The 20,414-nt window shown below is 46.2% G+C and overlaps 1 protein-coding gene across 3 annotated transcripts in view; it reads left to right on the top strand.

Annotated features, from left to right (window-relative positions):
- Flt3 (fms related receptor tyrosine kinase 3) overlaps positions 1-20,414 on the top strand; it is a 79,022-nt gene that overhangs the window by 40,170 nt on the left and 18,438 nt on the right. For all 3 annotated transcript variants that reach the window (XM_040751381.1, XM_040751382.1, XM_040751383.1), the window contains 10 exons: positions 2,370-2,497; positions 3,312-3,451; positions 3,536-3,689; positions 5,154-5,322; positions 15,076-15,179; positions 16,040-16,148; positions 16,575-16,753; positions 17,673-17,779; positions 17,861-17,993; positions 18,238-18,342. In XM_040751381.1, the coding sequence (XP_040607315.1) occupies positions 2,370-2,497; positions 3,312-3,451; positions 3,536-3,689; positions 5,154-5,322; positions 15,076-15,179; positions 16,040-16,148; positions 16,575-16,753; positions 17,673-17,779; positions 17,861-17,993; positions 18,238-18,342 (1,328 nt within the window). The remainder of the gene's footprint in view (positions 1-2,369; positions 2,498-3,311; positions 3,452-3,535; positions 3,690-5,153; positions 5,323-15,075; positions 15,180-16,039; positions 16,149-16,574; positions 16,754-17,672; positions 17,780-17,860; positions 17,994-18,237; positions 18,343-20,414) is intronic.

Genomic DNA, 20,414 nt, shown 5'->3' with positions numbered 1-20,414 from the left:
CTGTATGTGGAATTTGATATAACACCTCCTCCACGTTTCAACAGAATGATTGCTATGGATTTTATGAGGAGGAAATGGGTGATTTTTGGTAAATGGATTTTAGAAACCCACAGGGTAGCTGCAGGGCTCTCCCAGCCATTCCCTACAAAAGGAAGACTTAACTTCAATTGTTGGATCCCAGAGCATCTGAGTAGGGGAGCTTATATATATCTAAGAAGTGTCTTGTGAGTAAATGTCTACTTTGTGATCGTTCTGTTTACTCTGGAGAAGCCATTTATGGAATTCTTAAAAAGATGGACTCTAGAGCATGAGAACCAGCTTTGTTTACCAAGCTGTGTGGTCTCAGACAAGATCCTTAAGCTCTCTGTGTCGAGTCAGAAAAGTGAGACTGGAAGAAAAGCAGGCAAAATAAACAGGTTTTTGTTTTTATTGTCTATGAGTGCTCTGTCGGCAGGTATGCCTGCAGGCCAGAAGAAGGCATCAGATCTCATTATGGATGGCTGCAAGCCACTATGTGGTTTCTGGGGATTGAACTCAGGCCCTCTGGAAGAGCAGCCAGTGCTCTCAACTGCTGAGACATCTCTCGAGCCCTGTCTTAGATTTTTAAAAGAAGAACAGAATTACCCATATGACAGAGTGAGTTGAGATGTGAGGCCACAGAGCCAGCCTGGCAGGTACCAGGCACAGAGTGCAAGTCACCTTCTGCTTTTCACTGAGCTAGAGCTGAGCTCCCACTAGGTAAGAAGCCCTGTGGTCCGAACTAGCCAAGTCAGTGTGCAGAAAAGTTAATGGAACAGAGCAGAAGAGAGGAAAAGGAAAACCAGAGTCTCAAATACTATTAATGTGATCTTAATATGAAATAAAATGATGACCTGAACTGTGTGTGTGTTTGACATGCATGTGTGTATGTAATGTATTATAGAATAAGAAGGTTGGAATGCTGTCACATCAGCGTGACAACATTTGTCTTGGGGTGACAGGAAATTGGCGATTTGTAATTAGAAAGAAAAGTGCCTTTGATTTAGTGGAGAAAGACAGAAGTGAGGTCACAGCCCCCAAAGCTGTCATATACCCTGGGAAAGCCATGCGGAGGCATTTCTGCTGAGGCAGGCAAGTGTCACTCTGTCAACACTACCATGGTCTGGTGGTCTTCCTTAGAAGTCACACTTGTTTTTGGTTTTTCTCTCCAGTTTGTATTGGGAATTCACTCTCCCACCCCTCCCCCACCCCCATAGGCAGTGTCGGCCTCTCTCTGCATGATCCTGTAATTGCAAGAAAACATTGCCAACCTTTTTTTTCTCTCTCTCAAGATAGGGTTTCTCTATGTAGCTTTGGAGTGTGGTGATATATTGTTTATGATTTATTAAAGCCACTGAAGGTCAGAGAAGCAAAGCAGCCAATCCAAGCTGAAATGGCAATCCTGTCTCCATGAATCCTCAGAGGCAAAAGCTCTGAGTTCCTGTCTCCTCCTGCCTTATATTCCTTTCTCTGCCCAGGCATAATCACTCCTGTCTCCACCTCCCTAGTGATGGGAGTAGAGGGGTGTGATCCCGGGTGCTGAGATCACCTTTGTGTGAGCTCTTTCTTTTAGGGCTGGATCAATTTTGTGTAGTCAGTGTGGCCTTGAACTAACAGAGATCTGTCTACCTCTTAATCCTGAGTCCTGGGATTAAAGGTGTGTGCCACCACTACCTGACCTCTATAGCTTGTGGTTGGCTTTACTTTCTGAATCCTCAGGCAAGCTTTAATAAATCATAATATATCACCACATTGGAGCCTGTTCTGAAACTTGCTCTGTAGATCAGGCTGGTCTCACAGAGATCTGATTGCCTCTTCTTCCCAAATCTGTGCTTCTTGTCACCTGTTTCCTTTCTTAGTTTTTCCCTTTTTCTTTTTTACTTGTCTTTAAATGACAACCAGAAAAAAAGGTCACCAAGCATTTCTGTGTAGTGACATACACCTGTAATCTCAGAACTCAGAAAGCTGAGGGGAGAGGATCACTTGGAGTCTTAAGCCAGCCTGAACGGCCTGGAGAGACCCTATTTAGGAGAAAAAAAGGCACCAAGCCCCCCATCCAAAAAAAAAAAAGTCTACAAGTAATCACATACTATTGTTTTAATTAGATAGAGTAGCTGGCTGGTCCCGAGATTCCCAAGCTGAACACAGTTGAGTTTGCTTACTTTTTCAATGGCTTTTTTCTTCCATCCCTTCTGATATACTTTGTAGCTTGGTCCCCCTAAACAGACTGGGTGGCGTTGAACCCAGGGCTTCGAATATGCTGTGTAAGCAGTCTACACTAAGTGGTGCTGCCAGCCTGTTATCTGTCACTCTGAAACATTTCATGAAGGAAACCCATCTTCTGACTGCAGCTGTAAGGAAGAAGGTCCTGCTGTTGTCAGAAAGGAGGAAAACGTACTCTACGAGCTGTTCGGGGCAGACATCAGGTGCTGTGCGAGCAACGAACTGGGCCGAGAATGCACCAAGCTGTTCACCATAGGTAACTGGGCACTGTCACCTATGAGTTGTTAGTGGCTATTCCTTGGACTGAGAGCATCTGCTTAGGTAATCGTTCGACTTCAGACGTTCTTTTTATTTCTTTCATAGCACTTTGTTTGACTTGCCTTTATTTAGGTGCTGGGCTCGAACCCAGGGACTCTGAACGTGTGCTCTGCCCCCATGTTCCACTTAGATGCTTCACAGCACTTTGTTTATTTATTGCGTGTGTGCACACACGCACTACAGTATGCATGTGGAGATCGGAGGGCAACTTGTGAGAGTCTGTTCTCTCAACCCATCATGTGGGGCCCTAGGATCCAATTCAGACCATCCAACAGGGCAGTGGGCACCTTTACCCACTGAGTCATCTCCATGGCCCATTCAAGCCATTTAAAGTTTCATAGTATAGATTCTGTAAGTGGGGATTTCTTTAACAAAGGGGATTCCATCTTTAGAGTGTTGTTCTATTTTGTCATTTCTGGGGACAGAATGCAGGGCTTCTCTAGGCTGGCCTCTTCCTTTGTGATATTCTCAGTTCAAGATCGTTTTGAGCCAGGCGTTGGTTGTGAACGCCTTTAATCCCAGCACTTGGGAGGCAGAGGCAGGGGCATCTCTGTGAGTTCAAGGCCAGCCTGGTCTATAGAGCAAGTTCCAGGACAGGCTCCAAAACAATACAAAGAAACCCTGTCTCAAAAAACAAAAATAAAATAAAATAAAAAGATCATTTTGATTTGATTAGTAATATTGGGAACACTGACACCCTTTCTTCTCAACATGCTCACTTTTTTCTTAATTGGGATATTTTTATCTTCTAGATCTAAATCAAGCTCCTCAGACCACACTGCCCCAGTTATTCCTGAAAGTGGGGGAACCCTTGTGGATGAGGTGCAAGGCCATCCATGTGAACCATGGATTTGGACTCACCTGGGAACTAGAAAACCAAGCCCTGGAGGAGGTAATGGCACCACTGGTATTTACAGCGAGCGCCCCCGCACGGCTGGCGGCCTGAATTGCAGACTCCTGTTTCATTAACACACAGGGCAGCTACTTTGAGATGAGCACCTACTCCACAAACAGAGCCATGATCCGCATTCTGCTGGCTTTTGTGTCCTCTGTGGGAAGAAACGACACCGGATATTACACCTGCTCATCTTCAAAACATCCCAGCCAGTCAGCGCTGGTGACCATCCTAGGTAACACAGGCAGCTCAGGAAAACTCTTGTTTGGTTTTATTTTTTGAGATATAGTCTCCCCATGTAGCCTTGGCTATCTTGGAACTCACTGTGTAGATCGGCTGGCCCCGAACGGTGTGTCTGCCGAGCGCTGCGACTGTAGGCGTGTGCCACCACACTCAGCTCTACTTGTATTTATAGTTGCTTTTGGAAACTGTAAAGGGAGGTTGACGGGATGGCTCAATCACTAGAGATGATCATGGCCTGAGTTCCATCCCTGGGACCCCTGGTAGAAGGAGAGAACTGACTCCTGTAAGTTGTCCTCTGACCTCTACATGTGGTCTTTGCTGCATGTGTTACCCAAAACACAGTACGTAAGTGTAACTTTAAAAAAATAACTTTTATTTTTATTTATATGCATGGGTGTTTTCCCCACACCTATGTCTGTGCCTCAAAGTGTGTGTGTAGTGCCTACAGAGACCAGAAGAGAGTGTCAGTTCCTTTGGGGCTGGAGTTACAGGTGGCTGTGAGCCGAAGTTCTCTGGGAGAGCAGCCATTGCTCTAACTGCTGAGCCATCTCTCCAGCCAAAAGTTGTAAAGGAGACTGATTAGGATACTGTGGTCAAGATAAGCTTCCTCTCCAGTTTGGCAATGCACACTTGGATGCCACTGACTTCACTCACACCACATTGCAATGGCATCAGTGTGTCTGCCTGACTTTGTCCTCCATAGACCATAACTTCCTATGGACAGGGCAGTCCCTTCTGTAGTTGGAATCCCAGAACCTGGTACTAAATGCCTGCCTAGTGAATCCTTGTCCTGGGCATGTGCTTAGTCATGACTGTGAGAACCGCTCCCACGCTGGGTGGATGGGAATTAGGGATGCCCTCAAGGGGTTCAGAATAACAACCACATATAGGTGATGTCACACTGGGGTGCAGGCTTTAGCAATGTGAGCAAGCTAAGGGGACAGCTGTGCTCTTGACAGAACAGTACGGAGGCTCATGAGGGAGCCTTGTGTGTGTTGCTTTTCGCTTTCCACATGGAACGTTGATTTGTACCTGGAGATTTTTTAGCATGGGGCTTGTCCCTGGGTCCTCAGCAAGGGGAGTGTGTCCTTTCAGCTTCTGAGCCACCCATCCAGCTCTAACGCCCCATCCCTAGTAAAGTCCTGACTATAACAGATGAGTTCAGCCTGGCATCTGGGGCTGAAGCCCCTGTGCTGCTTCTTGGACTTCCCCCAACCCACAGCTCACCAACAACTGTGCTTTCTTGCATTAAACTGGCAAATAAAAAAGTTGTTTTACTGCAGGTCTTTATGAGGTCAGCCTGGTCCAAGTTAGTGACACAGTAAAACCGTGTTTTTTTTTTTTTTATGAGTTGTGTGTATGTATGTGTGTGTGTGTGTGTGTGTGAGAGAGAGAGATTATTTTACCATCCTAATACAATGTGAATACCTACTTTGTAAACTTTTTCTTTTTACAGAAAAAGGATTTATAAATGCTACCAGCTCACAGGAAGAGTATGAAATTGACCCATACGAAAAGTTCTGCTTTTCGGTCAGGTTTCAAGCATACCCACGGATCCGATGTACGTGGACCTTCTCTCAAACGTCATTTCCTTGTGAACAAAGTGGCCTGGAGGATGGATACAGGTGAGACAGCACGGAGCACAGTTCTCCACTCTCTCACCCTTGTGAATGACAGGGTTGTATTTGTGTAAGTGAATTATCTCAGTACACACACCACACACACACACACACACACACACACACACACACACGCACACACGCACGCACACACACACACCCCCCCACACACACACCACACACACGCACACACACCACACACACACACACACACCCCACACACACACCCCCACACACACACACCACACACACACACACACACACGCACACACACACGCACACCACACACACGCACACACACACACGCGCGCGCGCGCACGCACACACACACGTACACTGGTACTGAGGATCAAGCCTGGACCCTCCCTTGCATGTGTTAGCCAAACCCTGAACCCTAGACTCATCCCCATGAGTTTGTGAGTTGATTTATTGTTGAGCCAGAGAACTGAAGGCTGAAAGCAAAGGGGGCCCTATTGAAGATAGCCGCCCCACATTCTCGTCTGGGAGTAAAGCTGTATGAACACAGAACCCTGGCAGTTTTTCCGTCAAGAGATTGTGGTTTCCTGTCTGAATGCTGCGCTGTGACAGTAGGGTTGTGAGCAATGGAGGAATCGAACCTCCTTGCCAACCGAAAACATTGCCCGTAGGTGAACTGATTTATGTTTTCAAACAAAAATGCGGAAATAGCCCAACCATTGTGGTAAAGGACAATTTAATTCTCCCAGGGATCTGTTCAGCTATATTCTAGGGGAGAAATTCTCATTCCATTTTTGAAAAGCAAAAGCCTGCTTTTCTCGGTTTCTTCCTTTGACTATGGGGCCTCTTCTGTCTTTCTTTCTTTTCAGAATTTATTTCTAGTAGTTTTAGGTGTGTGTGTGTGCGTGCACGTGTGTGCCTGCCTATGACAGAGCCCCTGGAACTGGAGTTATAGGCAGTTGTGAACTACTTGATATGGGTGCTGGAAATTGAACCCAGGTCTTCTGGAAGAGCAACACTTGCCTTTAATCCCTGAGCCATCTCTCTACCCCTGGATTTCTTGGGGACAGGGGTGTCCAGTGGGGTGTGTGTATATGAGCACCCACATGCAGAGGCCAGATCAACACTGGAAGTCATCCTCTATTGTTCTCCATGATATACAAATTATTTATTTATTTTATGCATATGAGTGCTTTGGTTGCATGCATGTCTATCCATGTGTACCTGTACCCGTTGGGGTGTCAGATCACACGTGTGACTGGTGAGATGTCAAATCATATGTGTTCCTGGTGAGATCTCAGATCACATATGTGCCTGATGGGGTATCAGATCATGTGTGTTCCTGATGGGAAGTCAGACCACAGTGTGCCTTGTGGGGCATCAGATCACATGTGTGACTGGTGGGGTATCTGTAACAGGAATAATAAAAACCCAGAGATAGATATTGGGGTTCAAGCTTCAAGATGAAGATTAGAGAAGCAAAGTAGCCAAACCAGTAGATCTTACCTCTACCCAGCTGAAATGGCAATCCTGTCTTCATGAATCCTCAGAGGTAAAAGCTCTGAATTCCTTCTCCTCCTGCCTTATATTCCTTTCTCTGCCTAGCTATATCACTCCTGTCTCCACCTCCCTAGTGCCGGCATTAAAGGTGTGGGATCCCAAGTACTGGGACCAAAGGGGTGAGCTCTGTTACTCTTCACTCTTGTGTAGGCCAGAGTGGCCTTGAACTCATAAAGATTCATCTGTCTGTCTCCTGAGTCCTGGGATTAAAGGTGTGTGCCACCACTGACTGACTCTGTGACTTGTTGTGGTGATATTTTGCTGGAACAAATAAAGCCTGTCTGGGGGTCACAGAATGGAGTTTGCCATTAGCTAACCATAGAGGTCTAGAGGTCTGTACAGACATACAGGAAGAGGTAGCTGGGCAGAAACGGCATATAAGCAGGAAGAAATAGGAAACTGATTTCTTGTCTGCCAGGACGCTAAAGTAAGGTGTGCTGTGGCTTGCTCCTTCTCTCTGATCTCTCAGCCAGGTTTTATTTGTTCAAGTAACATATCACCACAGCAGCCTGGCTTGGTGACGCACGCCTTTAATCCCAGCACTCCGGAGGCAGAGGCAGGTAGATCTCTGTGAGTTCGAGGCCAGCCTGGTCTACAAAGTGAGTTCCAGGACAGCCCCCAAGACAATACAGAAAAACCCTGTCTCGAAAAACCAAACAAAACAAACAAAGAAAACACAGATATCACCACAACATGTGGCTGGCTTTGCATTCTGAACCCTCAGACAAGCTTTAATAAATCATAAATAATATATCACCACAGGTATCAGATCACATGTGTGCTTGGTGGCAGGTTCAGATTACTTGGAAATAGAGTTATGGATGGTTGTGAGCCACCATGCGGGTATTAGGAATCAAACCTGGGTCATCTGCAAAAACAAGTGCTCTTAACCCCTGAGTCATCTCTCTAGTCTCCCCCACTATTTTTTTTAAAACAGGCTCTCTCACTGAGCTTGGAGTTCACCCTTTTAGCTAGACTGGCTGGCGATGGAGCCCCAGGATCCACCTGTCTCTGTGTGGCCCCCCTATCCCTACCTGAGGGTTGCAGAAGCACACGGTGGCACCCGTCTTTTACAGGGTACAGATCTGAACTCAGATCCTCATTACCGTGCAGCAAGCCCTTTGTCCACCGAGCCACCCCTGCAGCTCCCAATCTGGATCTTTAGAGTTGTAATGCAGCGATTGCAGAGAGCTGTGTACCTCTTCCTACAAAAGTTACCCTAGTGTTCGAGGATTCGGTGTGAGGTTAAGTGAGAGGGCAGGGTTTCCCACCTGCAGTGTGCTTGGTGTACTAGCAATCGGAACTGAATCTTCCCTCTGTTGCAGAGAACTGTCTGCATTGCAGACCGGCTAAACAGCATCCCTGACCTCCACTCACTGGGTACCAGCAGCTCATCTACCTTCTCTCGATCATCATTGACCAAAGACATCTCCAGATGTCTCGTGGCAGAAAAAAAGAGCCCTTGGTTGAGTGTTCCCACCTATTCTCATGAGCACTTGTGTTTCTTTGTTTGCTTGCTTGCTTGTTTTGGGACAGGGTCTCTCTATGTAGTCCTGAGTGTCCAGGAATTTGCCATGTAGACCACGCTGGCCTTGAATTCACCATGCCTGGCTCTAATAACCTCTTACCCAGAACTTGAGTTCCAGAAGGGAGGGAGCCGTGTGATGACAAGGCAGCCTGTGTTCAGAACAGCTGCTTGCTGACTCCTCTGCACCAGTGTGATAGAACCCAGCCTTAGACTCCCCTTGCATTCCAGGACATTTGTGAACCTGACTCAGGTAAAAGAGGAGTTAAATTTGGTTTAACAAATGTCCCTTTAGGTAGTGGTGGTGTATGTCTTTAGTCCGAGCATTCCAGAAACAGAAACAGGTGGATTTCTGTGAGTTCCAGGCCAGCCTAGGCTACACCTCGAGTTCAGGCCAGCCTGGACTACAAAGCAAAGTGCCATGTGAGTGGGTAAGGTGTTGCCACTTTCCTTCTCCCCCAGATGACACATATTGTAGCTGTTGTGACATGGTGATACACAACAGAACCTCTTGAGGTATCACAGAGCCGTGTCTGCCACTCAGCCGGGGGCTACTCCACTGGGCTAGGTAACACATTGCATCCAGGGCTCCATTCTGCAAGCCTGAACCCCAGCAGCTTCCCATCCCAGCTTCAGTAGTTCTGTCCCTCTCGTTTCGGTCACCTGGGATTGGCTCTGAGTTTAAAATCTCCATAAAGATGGCTGCACTGTCATCCCTCTAGCCCTGCCCAATGCCTCAGCCAGGAAATGTGTATGTGATGGAGTCATCATCACTCCTGCATATCACTTCTAGGAGAAAGCTGAATCCTTGGTGACTCCCACGAACCACACATGACACCAAGTGCTTATTGTGTGCATTTCTTTGAAGGCTCCCAGTGAATAAAAACTGTGCCCGGTGTAGCGGGGCCACCAAAGCCCAAGGTGAAGCAGACAGCGCTCTCCCAAGCTAAGAGAGCTGAACAGTGAGAGAGGTGAACCCGCTTCTCGGTCTTCCACGGACTCTTCTCTCTGCTGCAGGCTCAGGGTTGAGGTGGGAGGTAATGCAAGCTCTGTTTAACTTTCTATAATAAAAGGTTTCAAATTCACTAATAAGCCAAAGGAGCTCACATCCTTAACCCCCGACTAGACGCAGCAGCTTGCTTGAGATGAGTGGGGTGGCAAAGCATCTTGGTTGTGTTCTGAGAGCTGAGTTGAGTGGCAGAGTGGTGAGGGTGGGGGATGGGGGTTGTGTTTTTGTTTTTTCTTTTTCCCCATCTGTGTACTAGCTGGATGCCTGCAGAAGCTCCAGTGTGGTCATAGTGTATACCAGAAGTCTCAGCTTCCCCACCTTCACAGCTTCATTTCTGCAATTTACTTCCTCAAATCTCACCCTAAGGGCTACTGGGGCTCGTCTTTCTGTGCTTGCTTGCCTTCAGTTTCCAGCTGCCATGGTGTCCTTTTACTTCTGGAAAAAAAAAAGATTGGAGAATGTTCGCCCCTCTCTTAGAGTAATTATCTAGACTTACTAATAAACATCAAATCCACATTAGTGTCATGGTAGAAAAAGCATGAGCTTGTCATAACTTGTCCCCAGAAATATTTCATTCTCTCCTCCCTGAGTCTCAGCTGTGTCCCTACCAAGGCACTCACCGAGGGTGCCTCGTGTTCTCAGTCTGGATGACTAGCTCAGGACAAGAGCAGGGACACAGAAGCCTCTGGACAGGACCTGTGGCAGAACTGACATTTAATGAGTGGGGTTTAGGGGTAGGCGGGAAGTAAGCCTGGATGCATACAGAAAGGAAGGGAAAGGTATTTGGCTCTAAACAATACCACAAGACCCAACTCTGTTGCATCTCGCTTTATTCATTTAACAGTGGTCTTGGCTCCTTCTTTTCCGGGGCTACACGGTGAGACCCTGTCTTAAATGTATGTCATAAGTATCTTTAACTTAATAGTTGTACTATCATATCTTAGTTATAATTTTAATAGCTATATAGTATTATAGATTTTAGAAGCTGAAACAGGATCTCATTGTGTAGCACTGGCTAGCCTGGAACTTAATATGTAGATCACAGAGATTCACCTGCCTCTGCCTCCTGAGTACTGTCATTAAAGGCATGTGCCACCATGCCTGGCCTTAGAAATAACATTCTTTATGAATCATAAGCAGGTTCCTGAGCCCTTGAACCAAGCTTGGTCTTTCTCAGCTCCTCCCTCTGGGGGCTAAATACAAGGAAGTAGAAGGTGATTTGGTGACAGTATGAACCCCCTCTTCCTAATTGTACTGACACTACATTGTTTCAGTCTCCGAGATACGTCACTGTGAAATCAGTTTTCCTGAACCAAAAAAGAAATAAAGAAAGGAAAAAAAAACCGGAAGAAATGAGGCTCTGAGTCTCCTGATCAGCTGATGGCCACTCAGATTGTTGCTGGGATCATAATGGTGGGAGAAGGCCAGGCATGGTGGCACAGGTCTGTCACCCTGGAACACAGGAGGCTGAAGGGAAATTGGTAGAGCCATCTGGAGATTTGGTTCTGAGTCCCACTAAATTATGTGATGAGTTTCCCACCTGGATATTGTTGATGGGAAACTACCTCAGGGGCTTTTTCTGTGACAAGCCACACCCTGTGGTGCCAGCACAAAGGACAGAAAAGAAAAACCTTCACGCAGTCTTGTACTTCGTTCTGCACAGTGCAAGATGGTTGTGCATAGTCGGATTTTTCTTTGGGCCGCCAACTCACCAAAAAACAAAACAAAACAAAGACACGGAGACTTATATTAATTCTGAAAGCTCAACCCATAACTTGGGCTTGTTTCTAATATATAGCTTAGCTCCTATAACTTAAATTAACACATTTCTGTTGGCCTACATGTTGCCACCCGGCTCATGGCTTTTCTCTCTCTCCCTGAACACCTCCCGTCCTCTGTGTCTGGCTGACAACTCCCTTTTTCTATCCCAGTGTTCTTTTTGCCCCAGAAATCCTGCCTAGCTATTGACTGTTCAGCTTTTTATTAAACCAATCTGAGTGACACATCTTCACAGTGTACAGAAAAATTATTCCACAACAGTTGTGTGATCATTAGTTTCTTCCCCAACCTGAGCGGAACTTTTGGCATGGTCCCTGGCTAACTATGTCATTTCATTCAGCCATCCCTCTCCTCCTGTCTCTGTCTCCTTCTCTCCCTCTGTTTGATATAAGCAAGGCTCACTATGAGACCCACATCAGCCCTGAACTCCTTTTTTTTTTAAGGGTTTATGTATTGTTACTTTCTGTATATTAGTGTTGGTCTGAATGTTTGTATGGGCATGCCTGGTGCCCATGGAGACCAGAGAAAGGCATTGGATCTCCCGGTGGAGGTATAGGTATCTGTGAGTCACCATGTGGGTTTTGGGAACTGAATCTGGGTCCTCTCAGAAGACCAACCCACTGAGTCATTGCTGCAGGCCTTGACCTTGAACTCTTATCCTCCCATTTCTGCTTCCTGAGCACTGAGATTACAGGTGTGTGCCAGTTCTCTCAGCGCTGGCTGGGTCTTTGTTTGTTTGTTTGAATTCTCTTCTTCCTTCCTTTTCAAGGCCTTGGCCATTGTCCATAGAGAATCACATTCTCTGCTTTGGAAGCTTATGTGCATCTTCCCTTTCTGAAGCTTGGGAATTGCTGTAGTTTGCCCCACCCCCACGCCACCCCCCACCGCTGGCCTGTGGCTTTTCCTACAGTCATTCTGTCACTTCACCAGCATTTTTCCTTGTCCTGAAGTAGGCCAGGATAGGAAATGGGGGCTGCGGGAGTAGCTCAGATGGTGGTGTGCTTGCCTCACTTCCGCAAAGCTGGGTTCAGGCTCTGGTTTCATAGAGCCAGACGTGGCAGTATGCTCAGAGGGTAGAAGCAGAAGCTCAGAGCCCTTTCATTGCTATGAAGGTCAGGCTGGATGCCAGAGACTCCCTTTTAATAAAGAGAACTTTTAAAAAGTTCTTCAACTTAATGCTTTACCTGTTCCACTTATACGGGTTTTATAGCCCACTTGGGACACAATCTTCTTGAAGATGGGAGGGGAATAGCTGGGCCCTTACATGTTGAAGCCTTGTCCCGCCCCCAGAGTGGTGCTAGGAGATGTTAAAGAGCCTTGATTGGTGAGGCCATGTGGGAAGCATGTGGGTGATTGGGTACACTCTCTTGAAGTGGAGAATGGCCCCCACTCCCTGTCTTTGGCTTCCTCACTGTGCCTTGAACTCTCCACATGTTGTGCCCCCTCACAGGCCCCAGAGCAACAAGGACGGCCACCTGTGGATTGAAGCCTCCAAACCTGTGCACCCCAATCAGCTCGTTCTCTATGCATTGTTTTACCTCAGCTCTCTGTTAGGCTGACAGAAAGTGAGCTAAATGAGAACTTTCAGATCTGTATCCTGCACAGCAGGCTTCTGGATGGCATCCATGCTGACTCCTGCCTACCTTTCTTTCACTCAGAATAAATTTTTTACATCTTATCCAGTTATTGATTGTGTGTGTGGCCAAGTATGTTGTGTGTGGAGGTCAGAGGACAACGCTGGGAGTCAGTTCTCTCTTTCCACCTTGTGCATTCCGGAGATGAAATTTGGCTTCTCAGGCTTGGTGACCAGAGTCCCTGATGAGTCATCTTCTCAGCATGCCCACCTGCTATAGAACAATTTCTACAAATATGAATTTCTATACAATATGAATTTCTGTACAATATGAATATGTACAGCTCTCATTGCTTAGCAAGAGCTCATGCAGGAGGCTTACAACAGGCAGATTGGGCTGACTAATAAGATCTGAGGGCCAGCAAATCATGCACATGTTGTTCTTCTCAAGGCTCTTCATTCTTCAAAAAGTGTTCTTCCCCTGAGTTCTTTTAAAAGAACTTTTAAAAAGTTCCTCTCCAAAAGTTTTCTCCTCAAAAGTTCTTTCTCCAAAAGCTCTCTTGAGGTTCTCTTTAGATGTTCTTCTTAAAAATGATCTAAACGTTCTTCTTAAAAATTCTCCCAGATCCCATAAGGTTTCCAGTTTATATGCCCACAGATACAATTAGCAATTATCCGACAATAGCAAGGACACCAGGCATGCATATCTCTCAGTATCAGAAAGGCAGGTAAGATCTTGACAAAAGAGAGGAGACTTGTGAAATGGCTTGTGAAATGTCTGGGCAAACTTAAGTCTCAGAGGAGAGGTGATTTGTAAAACATGTGGGCAAATTTAAGAGATGGGGAAGGGTTAAATGGAGTAAGGGGCTACATAAGATCTGGAGGCTGCAGCTCTCACTGCTGACACCCAGTGAGAAGGAATTTCCTTTCTCTGGGGCCTTTTTGATAATAAAGCACCTAGTGTATTTTCTCCATCAGAAGTTAATTCTGGTGGGTTGATACCTAGAATATGAACTGCTACTTCTCCAAAAATGATAAAGGCTCTCAGCAATTGGTTAATAAAGAGCTGACAGACTGAGAGCTAGGCAGGATTTTAGGGCCAGAGGAATTCTGGGAAGAAAGATGGCGGGGTCTCCAGAGTTGTGAGCCAGACAAGGAAGAAGCAACACGGAGTTCATAGATGAGTTAAATGAGCCTCCAGACAGCACACAGATGAATAGAAATGGGTTAATTTAAGTTGTGAGCACTGACTGGAGACAAGCCTAAACTATCAGCCGAGCATTTGTAATTAATATTCAGTCTCTGTGGGTTTATTTTGGAGCCGCCAGTCCCAACAAAAACTCCACCTACACCTGCCTGCCTTCCTGTCCTGCCGTATTTGCACGCTTCCCTCTTCCCACACTCATCTTCAAGCAAGTTATAGTCTAATTAAATATTTTCTCATGGGAAGAACCCAGGGGAGGGGGACAAAGAAGAACGGAGATAATGACAATGTGTGAAAATGTCATAATGACCCATTCATTTGTACTTTTTATAACTTTTAAAAAATACAAAATTTTAATTAAAATAAAATACATAAAAATATGACTCTTCTAACAACTTTATTTTTTAAAAAATCAGTATCTCCTGAGTAATCCTTTTTCCTTTTCTTTGGTCTTTGTCACATCAAGTTGTGAAAGCATATTAAGTAGTTTCTTGCCTCCTCTGACTCTAGCCAGCATCCCACTACAGTCTCCAGCAGCCCCTAGGCCTAGTAAGTGTGGTGGTTTACCCTCAATATGAAGTTACTCCTGTAAAAACACATGCTTGATGGGCAACCCAAGTAGGCATTGGAGTCTGCCCAGTTCAGTTAAAGATCTGAGAAGTCCCCAGGTGGTGGTGGCACATGCTTTTAATCCCAGCACTTGGGAGGCAGAGGCAGGCAGATCTCTGTGAGTTCAAGACCAGCCTGGTCTATAAGAGCTAGTTCCAGGACATCCTGCAAAGTCACAGAGAAACTCTGTCTCGAAAAAAAAAAAAAAAAAAAAGATCTGAGAAGTCAGTGGGTTTGGGCATTTGTCTGTATCCTGGAATGTCAAAGCAAGTTATGCAGGAGTGGGGCCAGGGACTTCCTATCTCTCCGAGGAGCCTTAGTCCTAGCAAACCCTAACTCTTTCTGTGTTTGCATTTCTACAAAGTCCTCAAATGCTGCCCATGCTGGTGGTGAGGCTGTGTGTGTCCAGGCACTTTGAGTAGCAAGTGTTGGAATACAGGTACCTCCTAGCCTGGTGACTATTCTTCACTGTAGCCTCCCTTGGAAACACTGAGCTAAATTCATCTTTAACTTTTCTCAAACAGCATATCTAAATTTTGTGATCATAAGAACAAGCCAGGCGAGTACATATTCCACGCAGAAAATGATGATGCTCAGTTCACCAAAATGTTCACACTGAATATAAGAAGTAAGTTATATCTCATTTTCTCACTTCTGATGCCCGATTAACTTTTAACCAAGAAGAGCCAAACACAGCTTAGAAGGGATGCTATCAAACTTCTTTTGTTTTTTTAAAAAGACTTACTTATTTTATATTTTTGTGTATGTGAGTATTTTGCCTGCATGGATATCTCTGTACTACATGCATGCAGTACCCACAAAGACCAGAAGAGGGAGGCTGTTCCCCTGAAGCTGGTATTACAAATGGTTGTGAGCCACCATGTGGGTGCTGGAAACTGAACCTAAGTCCTCTGGAAGAGCAGACAGTGCTTTTAATTGCTGAACCATCTTTCCAGCCCCTGCAACTGCTTTTGTAAGCTACATGCTTCTTGTATGTTGACTTTAGCTGTATTTATTCTTTCTATATTTATCCTTAGAGCAAGACATGTTCTGTCTCCTATGTGCCTGTGCCTTCTGCTGTGACTTTATTGACTTGACACTTTGATACGAACACAAAGGAAAGGCTGTAGAGTCACCTGCTGTTTATTTGTTTTAATGATTTTCATTTTGGTCTATGTAAAAGTAAGAAAAAGACAATACATTTCATTAGATTTTTTTTGCAGGTATTTTGAACCCGAGGTTGTGTTGTAGTGTACAGGTAGATGGAGGTTCTATACGTCAGCTCCCTCTAGGAGGTGAGCCACAGTCAAGAAGACTATATGACAGAGGAAGGAGGAACCAACCAAAGATCTGAGAAATCATAAATGAGGGGCTTCCCCAGGGGCACACAGTGCCCAGAGTAAATAGGCAATCTAAGCTGAAGCCAGCTCTGAGCTGTTGCTAGAAAGACCCGTCTTCCATGAGTTTATTGCCTGCTACTTTCTGCAGGGAAACCTCAAGTGCTAGCAAAGACCTCGGCCAGCCAGGCATCCTGCTCCTCTGATGGGTACCCATTACCCTCTTGGACCTGGAAGAAGTGTTCGGACAAGTCTCTCAAGTAATGAGAAGCTTGACGTCTCTTGAAATGGAAGAGCCAAGCTGGACATGGTGGTGCACGCCTGTAATCCCAGCACTCGGGAGGCTGAGGCAGGAGGATCTTAGAGTTTGAGGCCAGCATAGGGTACATAGTGAGGCCCTATTCCAAAACACAAGAAGGAAGGAAGGGAGGGAGGGAGTGGGGTGGGAGGAGAGGGAAGGGGGAAAGAGAGGGAGAAGGAGAATGAGAACAGGAGTAAGATTCCCTGACCTTTTGTCGTGAATACAGCTTAAGGAAGAAATGCGTGCCTGACTCTGCTGTCACTCAGTAGGCCACAGCTTGTTTCTTTGGGACCCACTGGTAGAAACCCTGACTTCTGGTCTTACCATGACCCCGCACAACTAACTTCCCTTCCCACCTTTTTTGTTTTGTTTTGTTTTGTTTCAGCTGCACCGAGGAAATCCCAGAAGGAGTTTGGAATAAAAAGGCTAACAGGAAAGTGTTTGGACAGTGGGTGTCAAGCAGCACCCTAAATATGAGTCAGGCTGGAAAGGGGTTTCTGGTCAAATGCTGTGCGCACAATTCCATGGGCACGTCTTGTGAAACCATCCTTTTAAACTCACCAGGTATGCAGACATTTGCTGTTGTGATGAACACGCGCTGCCCCCAGAAATTCCCCATGCAAAGTCAGCCACAGTGGCTGGCTTTTGCTGGGGACTTTTAATAAGGCAGTGTAGTTCTGAGTGAGTGTGAGATCTTTTTTGAGTCAGGCAAGAATCCCCAGACAGACTCTTGTCCCATTTTACTTTTTGGGACCCAGTTCTCCTTAGGTATTGAGTCACCAGAACTGTGGAGTCCTGTGAACTCCTGGAGGGGCAAACAACTACCAAAGGTACAGCAAAACAGACTTAGTGATTTGGAATTTCTGTCCTTTTCAGTTTTGTTAATTCCCTTATTTACTCTTAGCCTACTGTTCTATATCTTAGGGTTGTGTTTAGAGTCTTCCTAATGTTGCACTAATAGTTTAGGGTCGCTGGATAATATTGATTAATTCAAACCAGGAGTGGTGGACACAGCCCACATCCCATTCCAGGTGGAGAAGCAAGAGGACCCCAAGTTCAGGTCCAGTCTGGGCTATCCAGTGACCATGCCTCAGAAAAATGCAAAACGAAGCAAGCAAATAAGTCAAAGCTCTGGCTTTGGAGAGATGGCTCAACAGTTAAGAGCACTTGCTGCTCTTGTAGAGGGCCAGGGTTCAGTTCCCAACAGCCATTAAGCAGCTCACAACCACCAATAACTCCAGTTTCAGGGATCTGATGCCCTCTTCTGGCCTCTGAGGGCACCAGACATGCACATGGTGCACAGACACACATACAGACAAACACTTGATTTTCTATGGGGCGCCCAGAATACACAGAATACCCGCAGGTCTGAGAATGGTGGTTACTTGAATAGGATTTGAGAGAGTCTAAATAGAGAGGGGTGACTACTGTTAACCGCAAACAGGAATTTTATCTCACTGCCTAGCGACTGCTTCCTTTGTAGGTCCCTTCCCTTTCATCCAGGACAACATCTCCTTCTATGCAACGATCGGCCTTTGTCTTCCCTTCATCATCGTTTTAACTGTGCTGATCTGTCACAAGTACAAAAAGGTAAAAGCTCAGTGAAGGCTTATGCCTGCCTTGGCTCTGCAGCACTGCAGACTGTTGCTGACTCCCTGTTCATCTCTGAAGCAATTTAGGTACGAAAGCCAGCTGCAGATGATCCAGGTGACTGGGCCCCTGGATAATGAGTACTTCTACGTTGACTTCAGGGACTGCGAATACGACCTCAAGTGGGAGTTTCCAAGAGAAAACTTAGAGTTTGGTAAGGACCCAATGATCCGAGTTTCTGTGGTATTTCCTCTTCCTTGCAAAATCTTTTTTTTTTCCAGAAAGTCTCTCTCTGTGTAGCTCTGGCTGTCAAGGAACTTGCTTAGTAGACCAGGCTGGTCTTGAACTCACAAGGATCCTCCTGCCTCTGCTTCCCGAGTGCTGGAATTAAAGGTGTGCGCCACCACCACCCGGCATCCTTGCAAAATCTTTAACACGTGCTTACCCCATCTTTGCAGGGAAAGTCCTGGGGTCCGGTGCTTTCGGGAGAGTGATGAATGCGACAGCCTATGGGATTAGTAAAACGGGAGTCTCAATTCAGGTGGCGGTGAAAATGCTAAAAGGTACAGTGCAAAAGGTGGGGTTATCTCAGCAAAGTCGCTGGGAGATAGGGGGCAGCTGCCTCCCCTCCCCTCCGTTCTCGCTCCTATTCTAATGCTTCCGGTTTGCTACGCATTAAGGTTAATAAGGAGCCAGCAGCTGATAGGCTGAGGAGTCAGGAGTACAAGTCAAGAGGCAAAGCCCACTTCTTCCTCTTCTCTCTTGATTCAGTTTTTATTGGCTCCTGTGTTACAGTTTGACACAGATTCTGGGGAGGAGAACAGACCAGGTACTTCTCACTTCCCACTCTACGCCCTCCACTCCATCTGGCGTCCACTCTCAGACAAGGGCGTCCTCACCTGATTTGGATCTAGATTCTGTATATGAGAGATGACACATGCTCTTTGTTTTTCTGAGTTTGGCTTTTTTTTTTACTTAACATGGCAGTCTCTGGTTCCATCTATCCATATGGCATAACCCTGTTCCTCACAACTGAATAAACCCATCCTATGAGCGAGCCACATGTTCATTGTCTGTTCATCTGCTGCAGGTTCCTAGGCTGGTTAGATCGCATGACTGTTGTAATAGTGGCACCATCAGCTTCCTCTGTGGAGTTCCTATCTCCACTCACTCCACACACTCACCGTGGACCACCCTCTAGAAGCTAGCCTCATCCTCTGTATCAAGAGCTCTCATAACCATTTCCCTTCTAAGCCTCGGCTCCGTGTGCCCACATACTTGTTTCTCAGTGTCACTCATCCAAGTTAGAGCCCCCAGCCTGAACCCCATCTCTACGCCAATTTGGTGATTAGTGTGTAAGTAATGTAATGAGTAATGTTGTGAGACTACATTCCACACAGTAATAGAAATGAGGAAGCAGGTACTCATCGCTGGTCCCGTTCCACCCTTCCCCAACAGGTTTCCTGCACAGTGTCTGCTGGGCCCATCCTCTTCTCTCTGTCTCCATGGTGACCCAGTTCTGTCTCTTCTGGCCACCAATGGTAGCTTCCAAAGCCGGCACCCTGCATCTTCTGCTGGGGACCGTGTGCTGGGGTGGGACATGGCCATGATGCAGAACAGATCACACCGTCTTCCCTTATGACATTACCTTAACGCTCTCTCTCTCTCTCTCTCTCTCTCTCTCTCTCTCTCTCTCTCTCTCTCTCTCTCTCTCTCTCTCTCTCTCTCTCTCGTTTGTTTTTTGTGACAAAGTGACAAGGTTTCTCTATATAGTCCTGGCTGTCTTGGAACTCACTCTGTAGCCCAGGCTGGCCTTGAACTCGGAGATCCACCTGCCTCTGCCTCCAGGGTGTTAGGATTAAAGGTGTGTGCCAGTGGTTTTCTATTGCTCTGAAAATGGTTCCCACAGCCTTGGGCAATTCAGCCCCGGCTCAGCCTTTACCTGTCCTTCTCAGCGTGCCTCCTTTCAGTTTCCCGTCATGCCTCAACTCTGCACAGGTGAACCCTTCCACCTGCTCTTCCCCTTTCACTTTAGGAACCCACTCGCCTTTCAGATGTCAGCTTAGACATCACTTCCTTAGGGAAACCTGCTCTCACGCCATGGACCAGATCAAGTTCCTGGAGGCTGTGGATGTAGCTAGGTAGTAGAACACATACTGAGCATGCTTGAAGCCCTGAGTTTAATCCTACCATTAAAAAAAGAAGAATCAGGTTTTCTGCAGTAAGCCACAGAGCACTCTATAGACTTCTCCAGAGTTCTAGCACAGTTGTTTGTTTGGCTCTCCAGTTCTTGTCTCACTGGCTGCATCAGAGCCTTCTGAGAGCAGCACGTGGTGTTTCCTGTGCTGTTCTGTCTTTTTTTGTTTGGTTGGTTTTTGTTTTTGTTTTGTTTTGTTTTGTTTGTTTGTTTGGTTGGTTTTTTTGTTTTGTTTTGTTTTTAGAGACAAGGTTTTGGAGGCTGTCCTGGAACTCACTCTGTAGACCAGGCTGGCCTCGAACTCACAAAGATCCTCCTGCCTCTACCTCCCAAGTGCTGGGATTAAAAGCGTGCGCCACCAACACCCGGCCTATACACGTATATTCTTTTTTTTTCTTTTCTTTTTCTTTTCGAGACAGGGTTTCTCTGTGGCTTTGG

Source organism: Mesocricetus auratus, unplaced genomic scaffold (assembly GCF_017639785.1).
Source record: "Mesocricetus auratus isolate SY011 unplaced genomic scaffold, BCM_Maur_2.0 Super-Scaffold_100008, whole genome shotgun sequence".
Taxonomy (NCBI): domain Eukaryota; kingdom Metazoa; phylum Chordata; class Mammalia; order Rodentia; family Cricetidae; genus Mesocricetus; species Mesocricetus auratus.
This window is presented reverse-complemented; position numbering and strand designations above follow the sequence as displayed.